Here is a 17,275-nt window from a genome sequence, read left to right on the forward strand (position 1 = left end):
CCTCTAGCACGGCTGAAGAAACAATGGGATGAGAATTAAATGTGAAAATTATGTCTGATGATCCAATATAATGTGTGTTTTTTTTTAATATATTTCTATGTAAAAACATCGAGCTAATATATTTTTATGTGTTTTTTCTTCTACCAAGCATAACCTTATCCCTGACTTATTGTTGCATTTCTACGATCGACGCCTGTTTCCATGTAAACTCGTCGACTTGACAGTAAAAGACTCGCTAAGCGTTCGGCCTGAAGTCCTTTAAGAAGTAATTGTCAATTCTAGACCCTCAAGTTTGGCCCATAAATAAATCAGGCGGTCTTGTCGTGAAAAAAAAATATCGGGGAAGAGAAGTGCCCAAGGGTTCACAACTCAAGAAAAACAAACACCTGTCGAGGACTCGATCTCCTGGATCCATATGAAATTATGGTTTTTTTATATATATAAATTTGATTATTTTTATGGGTTTAAATTATTTTGGTATATTATTATTAAAAATTATTTTAATATATTTCTTAACAAATAATATTTTCTAAAAATAAAATATTATATTTTCAATAACATTTTTAAGACAGTATTTTGCCCACAAAATGGTAAAAATCATTCGGAGACCAAACGAAGGAACCTATCAAGCCCAATATACTCAAAAATTGATAAACCTCTTGCCTCTGTGTCGCAGTCATCCCACAACACCCCCCAATTCCCGCAAAATAAACATAAGCATAACTTACTTCCTCTGTAATTTTAAAAATTTATATGGTTGTTAATTTTAAGATTCGTGAAATTAATTAAGATATGCGTAAACTAATTCTAACATCTATATTAAACTAAAAAATAAAAAATATACACATACATAATATATATCGATACCTTATAATAAGTCATTGATTCATATCACTTTTATCTTTGATCTACGAGAAATAATCCGTTCATTTGATTCACAAAAATTATTTTCAAAAATATTTAAAGATAATACCTAAATTCAATATTCTTCTCATTTCATAATTTTGCCACTTGTACTAGTACTGTGGAAAATGAGACCAGCCATGTTATTCAATTCGCTTTTTAATCTTTCTCCATTCCAGGAAAAATAAAAAGAAAACGAAAAATAGAAACCCCATTTGATGCATGGCCCGTGAATTTTTGGCAAATAAATAAATAATAATAATTATTATTATAATAGAGAAGTAGCTGACTTTGAGGGGGTGTTTTGGTCTAGTCAGATATGGTACGTATTTGGCGAGTACACAATAATATTGTCATCTCATACAAGTCACTGTTGTGTGTTCTTCTGTACAGAGTGATCATGGTTATATCATGTGTATATCATAGTACAGACACTGTTATTTATGTCCCAAGCTAGATAGCCTGCAACCTGGAGCTGCTCAGGTGGCCTTCCAAGTGCAATGTCAAGATTCCACAACTACACAAGCAAAAGGGGGCTTGGATGGTTTTTTATAGCATTTTTAGGTGATTTTTGTAAAACTTCTTTGTTTTACGCTGAAGAATTGTTGGAGGTATTTTCTCTCTTGGTTTTTGTGTTTATGAGTAATCTATCAATTATTGCAAAGCATGACTGCATAATTTTGCAAGCCACGCACCTTGATAAAGTTAAAAAAATCATTCAGTCAATGGCACAAAAAACTAAATATTATCAGAAACTAAAATTAGCTCCTTAATTTATTACCTACCCTTCTTCTTCTTCCTCTTCTCTAAAGCTCAAACAAGCAATTCGTTGCAATTCACAGGGAGGATTGACGTCAAGACATCGGCATTGTATAGGGAAAAGAGATGATCAGGGGTGGCTCTGGTTCAACATAGACAGATCGCATATAAAGCCTGACCTGACCTAGCCAGGCCTATACAAGCCAGCTATCTGTAAGCCTATAACATATCCACGTGACTTTGATAGGTAACCATGCATATGCACCTGGCGGTTTTCTGCCTTTGCATTTAGTCCAACCACTTCGTTATTCATAAAAAGAAACTTTTCATTCATTTTGGCTCGAAAAGAAACAGTCTACAGATGCTTTTTTTATGTGTGTAGATTGGATAACTAGATTCATCTTTCTTGTAATTCATCTACTAAGGTGACAGCCACTCATAAATCTCGTCCACATGGGCCATTGCTGCATAAAACTCATTAATATGACATGGCTGACAGACTATAGGTTGCTCTATTTTGACAAAGCAATAAAATCGGTGCTTCCATTTTGGCCTCGAAGTTCAGGCCAATTATGCAACTATACACAAGGTGATTCTACAGTGTCTTTGGTTTTCAACGAAAAGCGTTGTCTTTAGATCGACGACTCATTGACCGGTTGCATGGTTCTTTCAAACGTCACGAGCTAGGCATGACTCCACCGGATTTATTAGATATCCTATTCAAATTGGTTGGCGAGATGTTGCAGTATCCTGTCAAAAACGATTTAGTTTTTTTACATCAACAATTTCATCATCCTGGAAGCATGCATGCCATCCGAAATACTAGAAAATGTTTGAGAATCTGCAGTGAACCTGTATTTGAAAAAGGCAGTGCCTTCTGTTTTTCCAAAGCCATCGAAGAAAATGCTCTAAATAGAGCATAGAACAGTGAATGGGGGCACATCGTGGTTTACGTACAGGACTTAATTAGTTGTTAATTCTTTAGCGATAAAATTATAGAGTCTCACAACAAATCACGTATGGATTCCAATATCTGTGATTTCTAGTCCGCCAGAAACCGCTACCTCTACGGTGTATGCTTATGATAAGGTGCTCAAATCCTTTCCTGAATTTGCAATATCTGCTTCATGATAACATCTCAGGTCTACAGGTAGCAGAAAATTAAAGTTAAGATCTGAGGGTTCTTAAAGATTACACCATATACATGCAAAGAAAATTTCAAGAAGGCGACATGTTGAGTTTTTTTAGAAAGAAATGAAGTGAAAAACGCGTTTTTGTCTCTAATGGAAAGATTATCAATGGATACTATAGTTGTTTTCAAGACCCAATTCAAGTGATCAAACCAATCTTACAGTAGGAATCTACTGTAGAATCCGATGATAGATACAGAACTTGTTAAATCAACGAATCAAATAGCTTGTTTTGATCCACATAAAATCTCATGTGAATGTGAATGGAGCTGTGAAGAGTAATTTGATTTATGATAAACACACCGTTAATTAATCTAACATGTAATGATAAATTATTAGAAGCACGTGACAGTATCCAAGAACTGAGTTTTGGAGGCACCTCGTTGTATGAATTTGGTAAAAGACGTACGATAGAAGCAGGCACGGGTAAAAACGGAAAGGTATCATTCCTCTGAACGTTGTTTTGGGCAAGTTCTAATTGAGCCCAGAAAGGACCTGCCAATGACTCCCTCTGTACACAAAGCCATGAACTTTTGTCCGATCTCTCCCGGTGCAGTCCTATCAGGGGTTCAGACACAGAAATTGCTCAGAGAAAGAGTAGAAAAGATACGGTGATTTCAGTATTGAAATTCAAGTACTTTTAAGCAAATAAGATGAGTTAAATATTCACACACTGAGGTCCTACAACTATAACTACTATTTCGAGGAAAAGACTCGCCTAAACAAGAAATGGTAAAGGAAAGATTTTGACTATTGGGAAAACAGATTAAGGACATGCATGTACTCCAAGTTGATGCCCTGTAACAGGATGGGGGGATTTGCTTTTTGTCCAGGAAACTGATTCACTCTCTATTGGACACATCAAAAAGATATGAGCAGCAGTAGAAAGCATGTAGAAGAATGGGATGTGATGTAACAACACGTACCCACTTTTATGTCCTTTTATATTTTGAAATTCTTGACGAAGATGAAGATCCCAATCCATATTCTAACACACACACACACACACACACACACACACACACACACACACACATATATATATATATATTATAAGGGTCAATTTAAGATGTGTATATATTATAAGGGTCAATTTAAGATGTGATTAGGAGATTAAGGGGTTGCAGTTGATGTTTTGAAGGTAGACTATTAAAAAAATAATAAAAATAGATAATAAAACTGTAAAATAAATCCCTTCTCTCTGTCTTTCTTGTTTTTTGATTTTAATTTCTTTATTTTCATCCAAGTCAATATCAAAATTCATACCAAAAAAGTCCTTGGTTTGACGCAGTTCATAGTCTTACCTTTCCCTACCCCATGAAATTGAAGTAAAATGTAGGAACAACCACAGTGATTGTGATGCGGAGGAAAATTGAGCATCTCTGTCAAAACTGGATAAATAAAATGTGTTATGCCGTTATATCATGGCACATAATTTTCATTTCAATGCAAGAGGAGCATAGGTATTCAATCAAGGGTTTAATGCCTGCTGGGAAGTATTCTTAGAAAATTAAAGACTGATAAGAATTTTCTCGACTGAAGAGAAGTAATATTGATTTTTTAGTGCTATCTGAAATGGGACAGAACATACAGACTATACTCTACAGAGATGAGATATTAGTTCTGCCTTTTGCATTAAATGTATGGCGTCTTTCTTCTGTCTAGGCAACAATAAAACAATGAGATGGGGACCTAAAATGTAAATGGAATATGAAATTAATGGTGGTCCTCAATCTTCGCAGCATTCCTCCCTCCCTCTCTGTCTCTAACACCCTAAACTGTACTTTGTTCACAATGCGGTCATGCATCATACTTGCATGTCATAAGGAGCACTGACCAACCCTCAAAAGCTCAAATATAAACCCCATTTGAATGATGTCAAGGTTGACAGAAGCAAGTCCATGAGAATCTAGCTACTAGCCAAACTGCTAAACTGTGAGAGCAATTTCCATCTAGCAGTTGATCTCAATTTATCATGAGCTCTTGTCATATTTGCCTCCTCTACTTGATGATGATGATGCTCATCATTACAGGTTGCAGTCTTGGAATAAAAACAGGTGATATTGAACTCCTGTTCCTTCTCTCCAAGTCTTCCTTTCTCAGGCACTTATTTTATTTCTAACACACGTTGCAGGTGCTTCAGATAAGTTTTTGCAATCATGTGATGGAAGTAATAACCAATCAACAACACTAACCACCATAAGACAACAGTCATACTCAAGCCACAGAAAGCTTTCGGTACATGGTAAAATTCAATCTCTTGACAACTTCCTACATGTTCTATTGTTTGTCCTAGCCAGACTTCAAGTTTCCCTGGAAGTCTATACTTCTTCTTGTCTCAGATGGTACTTGTCTTGCTTGTCCTTTAAATTTTCAACAATAGGTACTTGCACAAACAGAGATATAAGCATCTCACAAAGTAGAGATACTACTTCTGGGATCCCACAGTACATAGTGCAGATTGTCAACACTTGCGTTTATGGTTGTGCTCCTTCAAATATCCATCTCCATTGTGGCTGGTTTGCCTCTGCAAGAATGGTTAACCCAAGAACCTTCAAAAGGCTCTCTTATGATGATTGCTTGGTCAATGGAGGGAAAGCTTTGAAGACTAGTCAGATTGTCAGATTCACATACTCAAACTCCTTCATGTACGCACTCCAATTCAAGTCTGCCAAGTTCTGCTGACTTGCCTAAAAACAAGGTCTTATCATAGAGAGATAAGAGAGAATCGGACCATGTACAACTAAATCCCAGTAAAGAAAAACCCTAACACCATGTCCCTGTTGGTCGGAAAAAAAAAAACATCATTCCCTAGCATCGTTGAAAATGAAATATCAACAGTCTCAGCTTTGAGCTTTCTCATCACAGCCTAGAGCCTACAATCCATAGATGCTGAACCATAAGCTCCCCCCTTTGAAACTTTAAACCGGCCCATTGTTCGTTGAGTTTTCACAGCCATTTTGTTTTGATATTTGAAGGTGAAAGTATTATTTTATTATCTCCAGAGACGTTAATATTTCATCATTCTGAAACTAGACTTTTTCGAGTCTAAAAGCTAATGTTTCTATAGCTGCTTGATGCACAGTAGAGTCTGAAAAAATTTGTGCGTTCTTGGCAGAAGCGTGTGCTCTCATAGCAGTCTCTCTTTTCTTTTGCTTTAATTAAACACCAACCTGTGAAGGTTTGAGAGAGAGAGAGAGAGTTGACGAAGGAGGTTGCATGGTAGCTTGTGTAACCTAATTTTGGATTCACCAAGATTTTTTGAAAAGTTTTCTTTGTAAAAAAAATAAACATATGACACTACAAGGCAATATTAAAAAATTAGAGATTCTAAGGACAACAAGAGCAAAGGAAGCAAAGGAGGAAATGATTTTTAGTTGTTGAATCGGGCTTTTTCTAATACTGATATGAATTTTTAGTTTTATCTATATAAATATTTATTATTATATATAAAAAAATAAAATCAATAATACAAATTTATTATATTAGGCAGGGCAGTTACACTAATTGTAGACGGAGTAGTTATGCCCATATAATTTTTTTTAAAGCAGATCCGTATTGTTCTTTGGCAGTGACTATAGATAGCCAGTGATAATTCATTAGAAAAAAAGAAGAGAAAAAAAAAGAAAGAAAGAAAAAAAAAGAAAAGAGAGTCGATGCTAGATTACTATTCAGGTTTTTTTAGTTTTTCTTCGTGAGAGTAAAATATTGATTTTTATTAAAAATAATTTGAAAAATATTAAAAATATCATAACCATTATATCTAATAGTATTTAGTTCTAGAAGCATGAAGGCTCATTGCTGGAAAAGAAAAATTGAAAAAAATAAAATAGAGCAGCAAGAAACCAAGGGAACCCTTATTGGGAAAGTCTCTGGTAACATCAATGTGGTGGTTAAGGAGAACTGTTACGAGCAAATGGGGTTTGAAATCAGCCTCCGTGGCATACAAATTGAAGCGCAGATGTTACAATCTTATAGTCTTGTTAACAAATAGTAAACAGGTAAAGAAATGCTTTTGGTTTTCTTACGTGGTAAACTGTGATTTTTATGTTAGCTCTGTAAATTCTGACATGGTGTTTGATGTAGACTGGAGAATGTTGATATTGATTTATCCTCTAATCTTTCTCTTCTAAACTAATCAACAGAGAAATGAAAATCAATTTACTGGCGAACTGCAATATTAACACCCTAGACTTGATCAGACTAGTGTTTTCAAGAATAGATTGCAAATATCCTACAGTATGACAACCATACATTCCTCCTAACTAGGCTAATTAAATAGAAAAGGAGAAACTTTAAGAAAAAGAAAAAAAAATCCTCATCTTCCTTTGGGATTTACTGTTGAAAAAATTTCTCTAGTGTATGGCTCATCAGTTCCCTCACGACCTGTCTCCTCAGTTCCAGCTATCTCTCTATGATTTGCATCGGTGTCATTTGTTGTGCTGTCTGCAATTAATCCAGAACCTGCAGGATTGTCTTGCAATTGTAGAGAATATTCAAGATTCCACAGCACATCACCCATGGAAGGGCGATTGTATCCATGATCAGCCAAACATTTTTCTGCTGTCTCAGCGAATTTGTTATAGCACTCAGGATTTATGTCTCCCTTTATATATGGATCAACAATATCCCAAAGGGTTCCCTTCTTTTGGCAATGTAGAGCCCAATCTGCTAGACTAACTTGCTCCTTAGGCAAGCTAGGATTAAGGGCCGGCCTGGCACATAACACTTCAAAAAGGACTACCCCGAAAGAGTAGACATCAGATTTTTCTGTCAATTGTTGCCGGCGGAAGTACTCAGGATCCAAGTACCCAAAGCTACCCTTTACTACTGTACTGACATGTGTTTGGTTAAGATTAGGTCCAGTTTTTGACAGGCCAAAATCGGAAACCTTTGCCACCCACTTCTCATCCAAGAGTATGTTTGTAGTCTTTACATCCCTGTGAATGATTGTGTACCTTGCACCAGTGTGGAGATAGTGGAGCCCTCTAGCAGCACCAATACATATCTCCAATCTTTGCTTCCAAGACAAGGCTGGATTGTTGCCCTTGTAGAGATGCTCCCTTAGAGTACCATTTGCCATATAATCGTAAACTAGAACCATTTCCCCATCTTCTTCACAGAACCCAATTAAAGAGACTAAATGCTTGTGTCTCAGCTTAGAAAGCATCTCAATCTCGGTCTGAAACTCGTGAACTCCTTGTTCTGAAGAAGGATTTGATCTTTTGATTGCAACTGCTATCCCTTGGTCAATAATGCCTTTGTAAACCTTCCCAAATCCTCCAACTCCTATTACTTGAGATTCATCAAAGTTCTTGGTAGCATGTTTAATATCTGGCAATGAAAAATGGCGACATAGGCCTTGCGCAAGAGTTGAAAGATGGCTACTGCAATTGCTTTTACCAGATATTGTTGATCTGCTAGCCGATGTGTGTGAATGCCCGTAGAGTGGCAACCAATTAGCACTACTTCCATACTGATTTCCATAATCACAGCTCATCTTCCTGTATACGAAAATGGAGATAAGAGCTACTATTGCTATTCCAGCACTCCCACCAAGAATGCCACCAATCACTGGGACAAAACTGGATCCTGATGGTGAAAAACCCTTTTTTGCTTCTGCCTGAAGCATCATCAGTGATGGCACTGGATTCGGGCCAGCCAAATTCCCTCTGGAGTCATTAAGCTTAAAAATCTCCAGTCCATTAAGAATCGCATCATAGTATTCTGGCTTCATCGATACACTAGGATGCAATGCCACCCATAAATCATCATCACCACTCCGATCACCAACATAAACAGCATAATCCTTATAGATTGGCACTCCTTGAGATCCTGCCCAACCTATCACGTCAGCACCTTCTTGTGCTGTTTGGTTATTAACATAGATATCAAACACTCTCTGGTTGACCTTTGTCTCCTGATACTCGCAGAAATGGAACCTAAACGCATATGTAAAATTCGGATCAACCTGAAATGTCCATGTTAGATTATAGTTCTGATTCACTTTCGAATCTGGCCCCATTGATCTTGCTGTACTATAAACATCTAAAGGTGCACTAGACTTTGATAGATTATCTGCAGGGTATTGAATGCTAATGTTAGCTTGAGAAGTGACGCCGCTGCCTGCGCCAAACAAATATGGTGTATCATCATACCATGTTCTTGTAAGGCCTGAGTCCTTGATTGCAGGAATGAAACGCCCACCAATATTTAACCTAAACATTGTTTGCAAAGTCGAGCTACCAACATCAAGGGTTTGGTCGCTGAAACCAACCAATGCTGCAGGCTGGTAAATATCTGGCATTGGAATTACTTCAATGCCATTAACAAAAGCATATGCATTATCATAATTTGAGGAGGGTGTGAAGGTGAGATTGAGAGTGCCAGAATCAATTGGTATCAGAGAGAATTCCCTGACAATAAAGGCCTGCGTGAGAGCCTGTGCCGTAACGGAGGCACTGAAATTGTTAAGGAGGGTGAAAGTATTTGCAGTAACGGAGAAGTAAGAAGTGTTAGGATCAAGAGAGCTATAAGTAGATGGATAAAAATGGAGTCTGACCCAGAGGCGACCCTTTTTAGGAACAGAAAACTTGTACGTAGATTCAGATGAAAATATCCTTGCAGTCATGTAAGGAATTGTGGATGGCAATGAAGGGTCTTGGTTTTGAGCTGTTGCAGCTGTTGAATTACCTGAAGAAATGACGTAATTTGCATCAGACTGCCAATTCCTGCCATCACTATCTGTGCCAGAACCAGAAGCACCACAAGCGAGGACATAAGAATCTGATCCTGATTTAGAGTATTTGCTTACAACAGGAATTGTGTTTAAGCCGATAGACAAGACAATCAGAGAAAACAGGTTATGGCTATTGCATTTCATATCTAAAAATAAAATATATAACAAAAACAGAGGACACGAAAGCAGGGGAGCTGAAAAAATGAGAGAAAATGTTTGCTAATAATCAAGAATGAATGAAGATGTGGGAAAATTGGGGTTAAATAATGATTACTCCATTGATATAAACGCGTTTTGTTTTGATTATGAGGACTAAATTTGAAGGTTCACCTGTACAGGGGAAGAAGCAGAGAGAACATGGTTTTTTTTTTTTTTTGCCCCTCTGTTTTTATTCTTTTTTTCTTTCCTTTTGAGAATGGACGTTATGATAGGAGTGGCAGTTAGAGACTAGTGGAGAAAGAGAACTATAAATTGCCTATTGCATTGATTTCCCTTAAAACATGGGCGTTTCTTTAGGATTCTCCCTTCACCTTATGCATAGCAAGACCTTGCACAGATGACTTTCTTTAGTGCTTTCTTTCTTGGAGATGCAAGAGAAATTAAAAGTTTTAACTAGGATTCAAGAGTGTGTGTTTTCTATTGTATTAAAAGTTATTTTTTAAATAATTTTTTATTTAAAAATATATTACAATAATATTTTTTATTTTTTAAAATTTATTTTTAATATCAATACCTCAAAACAAACAATATATAACAAGTTCAAAAACTGTAAAAATTAATTAAATTATCAAGAAAATTATAAGTTATTATATTAATAACTTTCAAAATAATCTTGTGATTAGAGCATCTCCAATGGAAAATGCTATATTGAAGAGCCAAATGAAGAAAATGGCTTTTTAAACAGTGTAAATATAGCCTTTTGAATTATATGCATTCCAATGGTAAAAAACTATTTAGAAAAGCCATTTATATTTTAATATATTTTATGTTAAATTAATTTTAATATAATTATATAACTAATTTAAATATTTTATATATAATATAATTATGATGTTATTAATTATATAATTAATATGAGTAATTTATAAAAGTAATATAAATTAATGAAGTAATATGAAAGTTAAAAAATATAATTTAAAATTTATTTATATGAATATTTTTAATTTTAAGTTTTATATGTTATTGTTAAAAACATAAAAGGTCTAAAAAATCAAGAGATATAAAAAAGAAAATAGAAAAAGCTTTTAAACAAGCATACCTTTTCATTTCAGCTAATTAACACAACCGATGTTAATAATTAACCGGAGAATAATTGATTCTTATTTTTTAAAATTTGAGAGAAGGGTGAGGCACAATACAAAAATTTAAAATTACAAGCTTTTTCTTCATGTATTTAGAGAAAATTTCTTCTATATTTAAAAAAAAAAATAGTCGCTGGCCAACAGCTATCATTTTGGCCATTTCTACAGTTAAATGTAGAAATGGCTGTTAAGGAAACAAATAGTCATTTTGGCTATTTGTTTAGCTTCTCCATTGGAATGCAAACAGTGAAGAAATAAAAGGCAAAGGACATTTAGCTGCTCGATTGGAGCTGCTCTTAAATGTCGTTTTTGTTATATTTTATTGTGAAACGGCATCATTTTTTTTATCATATTTATCATATTATGTACACCTTTTTAGTTTGTAGACGCTGGGAGTGATTTTTATTTAAGAATTTCAGTCATTAAATAAAAAATATTACTATAACAAAGCATATTACATATGATAAACCGAAAATATGGATGCTAGTAATTTTCTCAGAGACACATAAGGCCTGGCTAACAGTTTATCTGGGCAACGAAAGAATCCCAAGAGGCTAGCACAGACAATAAAAATATCTTTCACCAACCTGAAATTCTTTTTTTTTAGGTTTTTTTAAAAAAGGTGAACATTTAACAGATAATAGTAAACCTATTAACCGCGCAGGCACTCTCAAATACGCTTAATATTATTTCTATTTACTTTGCTTCATAATTAATTTGTTTATTATGATCAAATGTTTAAAAAACCTTTCAGCTTTTTACATTTAAGGGGAAATGAATCATAGAAACAATATCCAGTTGAAGTCTCGAGTCACACAAGTCAATATTATTTTATACAAGTCGGTCAAAATAAAATTATATATTTATAATTTTTTTTCATTTTAGAAAAAGTACATTACATGAGAATGACATATTTAAAACCCAATTTAAAAGGATTAATTCAATTATTTTTAAAAGTGTGAAAAACCTAATAAGAGAATCCGAATTGATAATAATTTAATCTAAATTTAATAGATATTGACTGACTTGATCTAAATAAATATGTATTTTTAGAGTTATAATAGGTGGGGTATATATATTTTCAAACCCAACAAAAAACCACTCCAACGTAACATGATATGTTAGTGCCTTAGTGGTTACCAATTACCATCAACATCTTTTCTTCTTTTTGTGGAGGTAATCTCAACACACTTAAACCCTAGACTCTCGTGAATTCATGGTTAATCTAGACATTTCTAATTGCTAATTTAATGATTTATTTTCTTATTTTACCTTTATCTAGGATGATGTTGATATCAGGAATCTCTCTCTAGTTTACACTCTAGCTGGAGGTAAACGAAAAAAGTCTAGTGTAAGGATCGTTTAGCAAACTTAAGTTTTTGAATGTTGATGTCTACAAGGCGGGTTCTTGATTATTTGTGTGATGAATGATTCTGCAGTTGATTGCAGTGATTGTGCTGTTGATGCGTCGGTGGTGAATGCTGTAAATGAAGGCATTGAAGCAGCAAGAGAGATTGTTTACCTTCGAAAGCCTTGGGTTATGATCAGTTTTAATGATGATGAAGATCTTCACTTTCATAAAGCTGGTACATGCTCCCTTTTCTAATTTACCTTAACTTCCTGACTAAAAAATCGCAATTAAGTAACTAAAAGATCGTATAAATTTAACTGATTAGTTGTGGTCATTTTTAGGATTTCCATACGATGTTATGGGGACACTTGACTCTCGCGTGGAAATTGGGATTGAATTCTGTTTATTCTAGTCTTATTTTAAATCATGTGATTTATTAGTTGATGTATTATTAACCACCATTAAATTAGTCTTAAGAGATTCTTCATTGAATAGTATAAACTTTCCTATTGTTCCAAATCCAAGCTGATAGACAGCCGCTTTCCAGTGTGAGTTTGTGGCCGTATCTTTATAATCTTATTGAATGTGAAATTGGCCTTGGATAAAGGGCAATCTAGGTTTCAGTTGTCAACCCAAGAGATGGACAATTAATGACCATGTAAGGAGCATGAGCTCTGTGCCTTCATCTGATTGTGATGCCAAGTTCAGTGATTCCAAGACAGTTAAACAGTGTACAAAGCAAATCCAATAGTATCTATCATATGGATCGGGAGCTAGTAAACCAGCTGGCTGTCGAATTGAGTTCTAGGTGATTATTAATGCGTACAGGCTAGCTTACCTTATGCTGGAGATTCAACTATATCTTCGATGAACACAATGGCGGAACCTCGTCTGGCATGCCTCAATTAATGCAGGTGTTCCCTATGTATTTCCATCCATTAAATATGATTCCAAGACAGTTAAACAGTATAAGTATCTATCATATGGATCGGGAGCTAGTAAACCAGCTGGCTGTCGTATTGAGTTCTAGGTGATTATTAATGCGTACAGGCTAGCTTACCTTATGCTGGAGATTCAACTATATCTTCGATGAACACAATGGCGGAACCTCGTCTGGCATGCCTCAATTAATGCAGGTGTTCCCTATGTATTTCCATCCATTAAATATGATTCCAAGACAGTTAAACAGTATAAGTATCTATCATATGGATCGGGAGCTAGTAAACCAGCTGGCTGTCGTATTGAGTTCTAGGTGATTATTAATGCGTACAGGCTAGCTTACCTTATGCTGGAGATTCAACTATATCTTCGATGAACACAATGGCGGAACCTCGTCTGGCATGCCTCAATTAATGCAGGTGTTCCCTATGTATTTCCATCCATTAATCCATCCATTAAATATGTTTCAAATACCATCATCATAAACCATAAATAGCCTCTGATAACCCTTATGATTGAAGTTGGATGGCCGTCCCATGAGTGGAGATATTGGCCGAGGTGCCACAAGGGGATCAATTGCATTCGCTCTTTGTTTGCCTGCTGTGAAAGATAAGCCTGTTGTCCACACAGAACCACTTTGCTGTGCATTTTTGACAACCGTTCATGGTTTATTTTGCACCGTTTCCGCTTCCCACTCAATCATACAAGTAAAGTTTGTATTTCACCTTTATATGATGTAGGTTTCTTGCAATTGGCTGGTGGCACAAATTCTCACCCGGTTGAAGAGTTGAAAAGGGAAGGGCTTTTCCAAACAACACTAGTTTCCAGTAATTTTTTTACCTAGTTCTCTTGTCCTGTAATCTAATCACCCTTAATTGTTTCTCAATTTTACTTGAACCTTTTCTTCTTCAGAGAATTCAAAGGATAGGAAATTAATGTCTACTCTACCTGCTTCATCACATGCTTTAGAAGGTGGAATAACTTACAGCAGCTATGCATGCAAGGTCAGTATTTATTTTCTTCTAGTATCGCAGCCATTTTTTAAGCTGTTACGTTTGAATTTTGATTAATAAAATGTTTATATCTCAGTAACTTCAGATTGTTGGAATGGTCTTGAGCAATCACAGCATGGCTTGTTCGTATATAGGATTATCCAGGGCAGCTCTTGTAAGCACTTGCAATAGCCCTTGGTATGGTTGGAACTGTCAAAATTTATGGTCCCGTTCTATAGGATTACTGAAGCTTCCTGGACTGCGAATTCACATTTCCAGTAACTTGATAAGTTTATATATGTGGTTTTGCAGCCTGTGGTTGTGGTTCTGCTATATTGCCTGGGTCTAGAGTAAAGGTATAGACAACTCAATCCAGCCATGATATATAAACCAGACTTGGTATATAGTAATCGATGCCGCCCGTATTCCTTGAATCTTGAAAACAAAAGGAATGATTAGATACCTTACACTGTCACTGGGACAACGTTGCGGTCCATATAGTGTTGCTGATAAAATTTTAATTAATTGAATAGCCATTTTGACCATTTTGTAAACCTGAACTATCCTTTTGAATTCAAATAGTTGATCGTGCATCCTGATATTCCACGGCCTGATAATCAATCCTGCGACATCGAGCCTTTCAACTTTGTAAAAGGATATCTTTTCCACTTGAATTGATGGTTACTCAAACCCTTTTCAGATTGACTTGCAGATATAAAAAGAAAACGAGACTTGGACTTTTGTGTGAGTCAATATTCAACTTTGTCTACGGGCTTCTTAGTGCTGAAATCTCCATGTTAGATATATTTTTTTGTAAAATCACCTCCTAACATTTTAGAATTGTGTTAATTGCATCTTTTTCTGTCAAATATCATTGAAGAAACTAACGGAAAGCTATTTTTTTTTTAGTAAAATAAGTTCCAAAGTCCAAATCCTCTGTTTAAGGTTTAATAGTTTCCAAATAAAGATGAGTTGATATATGATGTGTAAATTAATTGCTTGCATGCAATCTGACTTGGTTTCAGGGGGGGAAAATTGAATCCTTTTGCACTAGTTTATTGAGGTACACGAGTGTAATTTTAGAGTCTGTTTGATATTTTATTAGGCAATTGTATTTTAAAGTAATCTTGGCTTGAAAATCTATTTAAAAAGTATTTTTTTTATTTTTTAAAATTTGTTTTTAACATCATCATGTTAAATTCAAATTTTTAAAAAAATATTTTCAAAATACATAAACAATTTTAAAATTTTAATAGTGATTCCTGCAACAGTCAAAAGGCAACTGTGAAGGATATTTTCACACATAAATCGGCCAAATTTTACATTTTGCAAATCAAATGTCAACCTCGACCATCACAGGCATTTCTTTCCTTTGTTTATTTTTTTATTTTTTTCTTAAGAATTTACCTATGCATGTTGGAACAAGTAAAGCCGCCTTAAAGAATTCGTGCAGGATCCGGTCTGAGGGGAAAAAAACACTATTTATTAATGGTACCCATTCTTGGAAAAAAAGAGAGAAAAGTTGCAGTTTATTTCTCTTCTTATCGTCCAAAAACTTGATTTAAAAATAAAATCAAAGTATTCGAAAGGAGGTGGGGCGGCAGAAGAGTGTTTGTTAATCAACTATCAAGCCCTTGCTATCAGCCTATATATTACCGGTTAATTAATAAAACTGTATAACTATATATTTAAATTATTTTTTATTCGATACATACAAACTCAGAAAAAAAGAACAGAGCAGTTCAAATGAGAAAATCTAGTGAAAATGAAGACTGATGCGGATGTAGAGGCTTGAAGCAAAGGCTTTGTTGCTTTCACCAAGCTCTTCCGCTTTTGTAAAGGTACTTGTTTCACAGCCAGCATACTCGGATTTGATCATTGTGCTTGGAGTTATTATACTGCTGACTGGATTTTACAGTATGACCTGGACATCGACAGATACTCTGCGCTGGATTTTGTCGTCCTTTTATTTTCCCTGCAATTTCTCAGTCTCCTCGGCATGCTTTGTACGCTACTTCAATGGTGCATGATGCGCCGGGGACTAAAAAAAAAAACGTCTAGGTCAATTTTGAGGGGTTGTCTTATGTGACTTAAATATAAAACATGCAGGGGTGCGTGCATCCAGGAAAGGTTCGACGGAGTGGGTTTTGCGGTGCTGATGCGGTCGCACAGCCAAAACGTTTTTGATCACGGTCAACTTTTCGCCATCACCCGTCGAAAAAACAAATTCCACGGAAATGCTCTTGCGTACATTAATATAAATGCAAGGAAAAGAGATATTTCCAATAAACTAAATTTATACATGTTAAAAAATGGAATTCACGTGATTAAATTGAAAGAATACTTAAAACATACTAGTAAATAAAGAAGTCCACGCAATGTTTTATTGATGGTTGAGTGTAAGAATGCAAATACTAGCTCAGCTTATTAACCGTGTCCTAAGGTGAACAGAATCTTAAGAAAAACTATAACTAAGATATTTTATTATTATTATTATTATTATTTATGTATATTTAATAAATGATGTCTTTGATAATCTCTATTTTATACTTGGGATCTTTTGTTAAATAGAGATCATTTTTATTTTGTAAGTATAATTGATAAAAATATTTTATTTATTATTAGATTTTTTTATTAAATAGGAGTCTTGAATTATTACTCTTACTCAAGTGACTTTTAGGGTCTGTTTAGGAGTGTGCTTGTGATTATTTTTCATGTTGAAATGCATTAAAATAATATTATTTTATTTTTTAAAAAATTATTTTTAAGATCAACACATCAAAACGATTCAAAATACATTAAAAATTAATATTTAACAAAAACAAAGTTGAATTTTTTGAAAACCCTCTCTTAACTTAAACCCTAAATCAGCTTTGTAATTTATAGTTACTGATAAATTACTGCCCTCTAGAATCTTGGATGAACAGTTGCTTATATAAATAACTGCCTAACCATGGTACAGCCGTTCAAGTGCCACTCATTTATTTACCTTCACCGTTTAATTATTTATTGTCTGCTCTACCACTTGTACATAATTAATAGACTCTTCATCGTTACAAACACAACTCACTTTGTCTGTCAAGCATTCCACGCTCCCACAT

The 17,275-nt window shown here is 34.8% G+C and overlaps 1 protein-coding gene and 1 long non-coding RNA gene across 8 annotated transcripts; one reads left to right on the top strand and one right to left on the bottom strand.

Annotated features, from left to right (window-relative positions):
* Positions 1-7,092: 7,092 nt before the first annotated feature.
* LOC133704214 (receptor-like protein kinase ANXUR1) lies at positions 7,093-9,735 on the bottom strand. Its single transcript, XM_062128997.1, has one exon. The coding sequence runs from the start codon at positions 9,733-9,735 to the stop codon at positions 7,171-7,173; it is 2,565 nt and encodes an 854-aa protein (XP_061984981.1). The 3' UTR covers positions 7,093-7,170.
* A 2,223-nt stretch (positions 9,736-11,958) lies between these two features.
* LOC133704620 (uncharacterized) lies at positions 11,959-14,775 on the top strand. Of its 7 annotated transcripts, none has more exons than XR_009844099.1 (7): positions 11,959-12,068; positions 12,175-12,243; positions 12,332-12,478; positions 12,851-14,009; positions 14,095-14,186; positions 14,272-14,372; positions 14,487-14,775. It is a non-coding gene; the product is annotated as an uncharacterized LOC133704620 (long non-coding RNA). The 7 variants fall into 7 exon arrangements; XR_009844103.1 differs by having other exon boundaries at positions 14,272-14,349; XR_009844101.1 differs by having other exon boundaries at positions 12,851-13,601; positions 13,704-14,009; positions 14,272-14,775.
* Positions 14,776-17,275: the final 2,500 nt, after the last annotated feature.

Source organism: Populus nigra, chromosome 10 (assembly GCF_951802175.1).
Source record: "Populus nigra chromosome 10, ddPopNigr1.1, whole genome shotgun sequence".
In the NCBI taxonomy this organism is placed as follows: domain Eukaryota; kingdom Viridiplantae; phylum Streptophyta; class Magnoliopsida; order Malpighiales; family Salicaceae; genus Populus; species Populus nigra.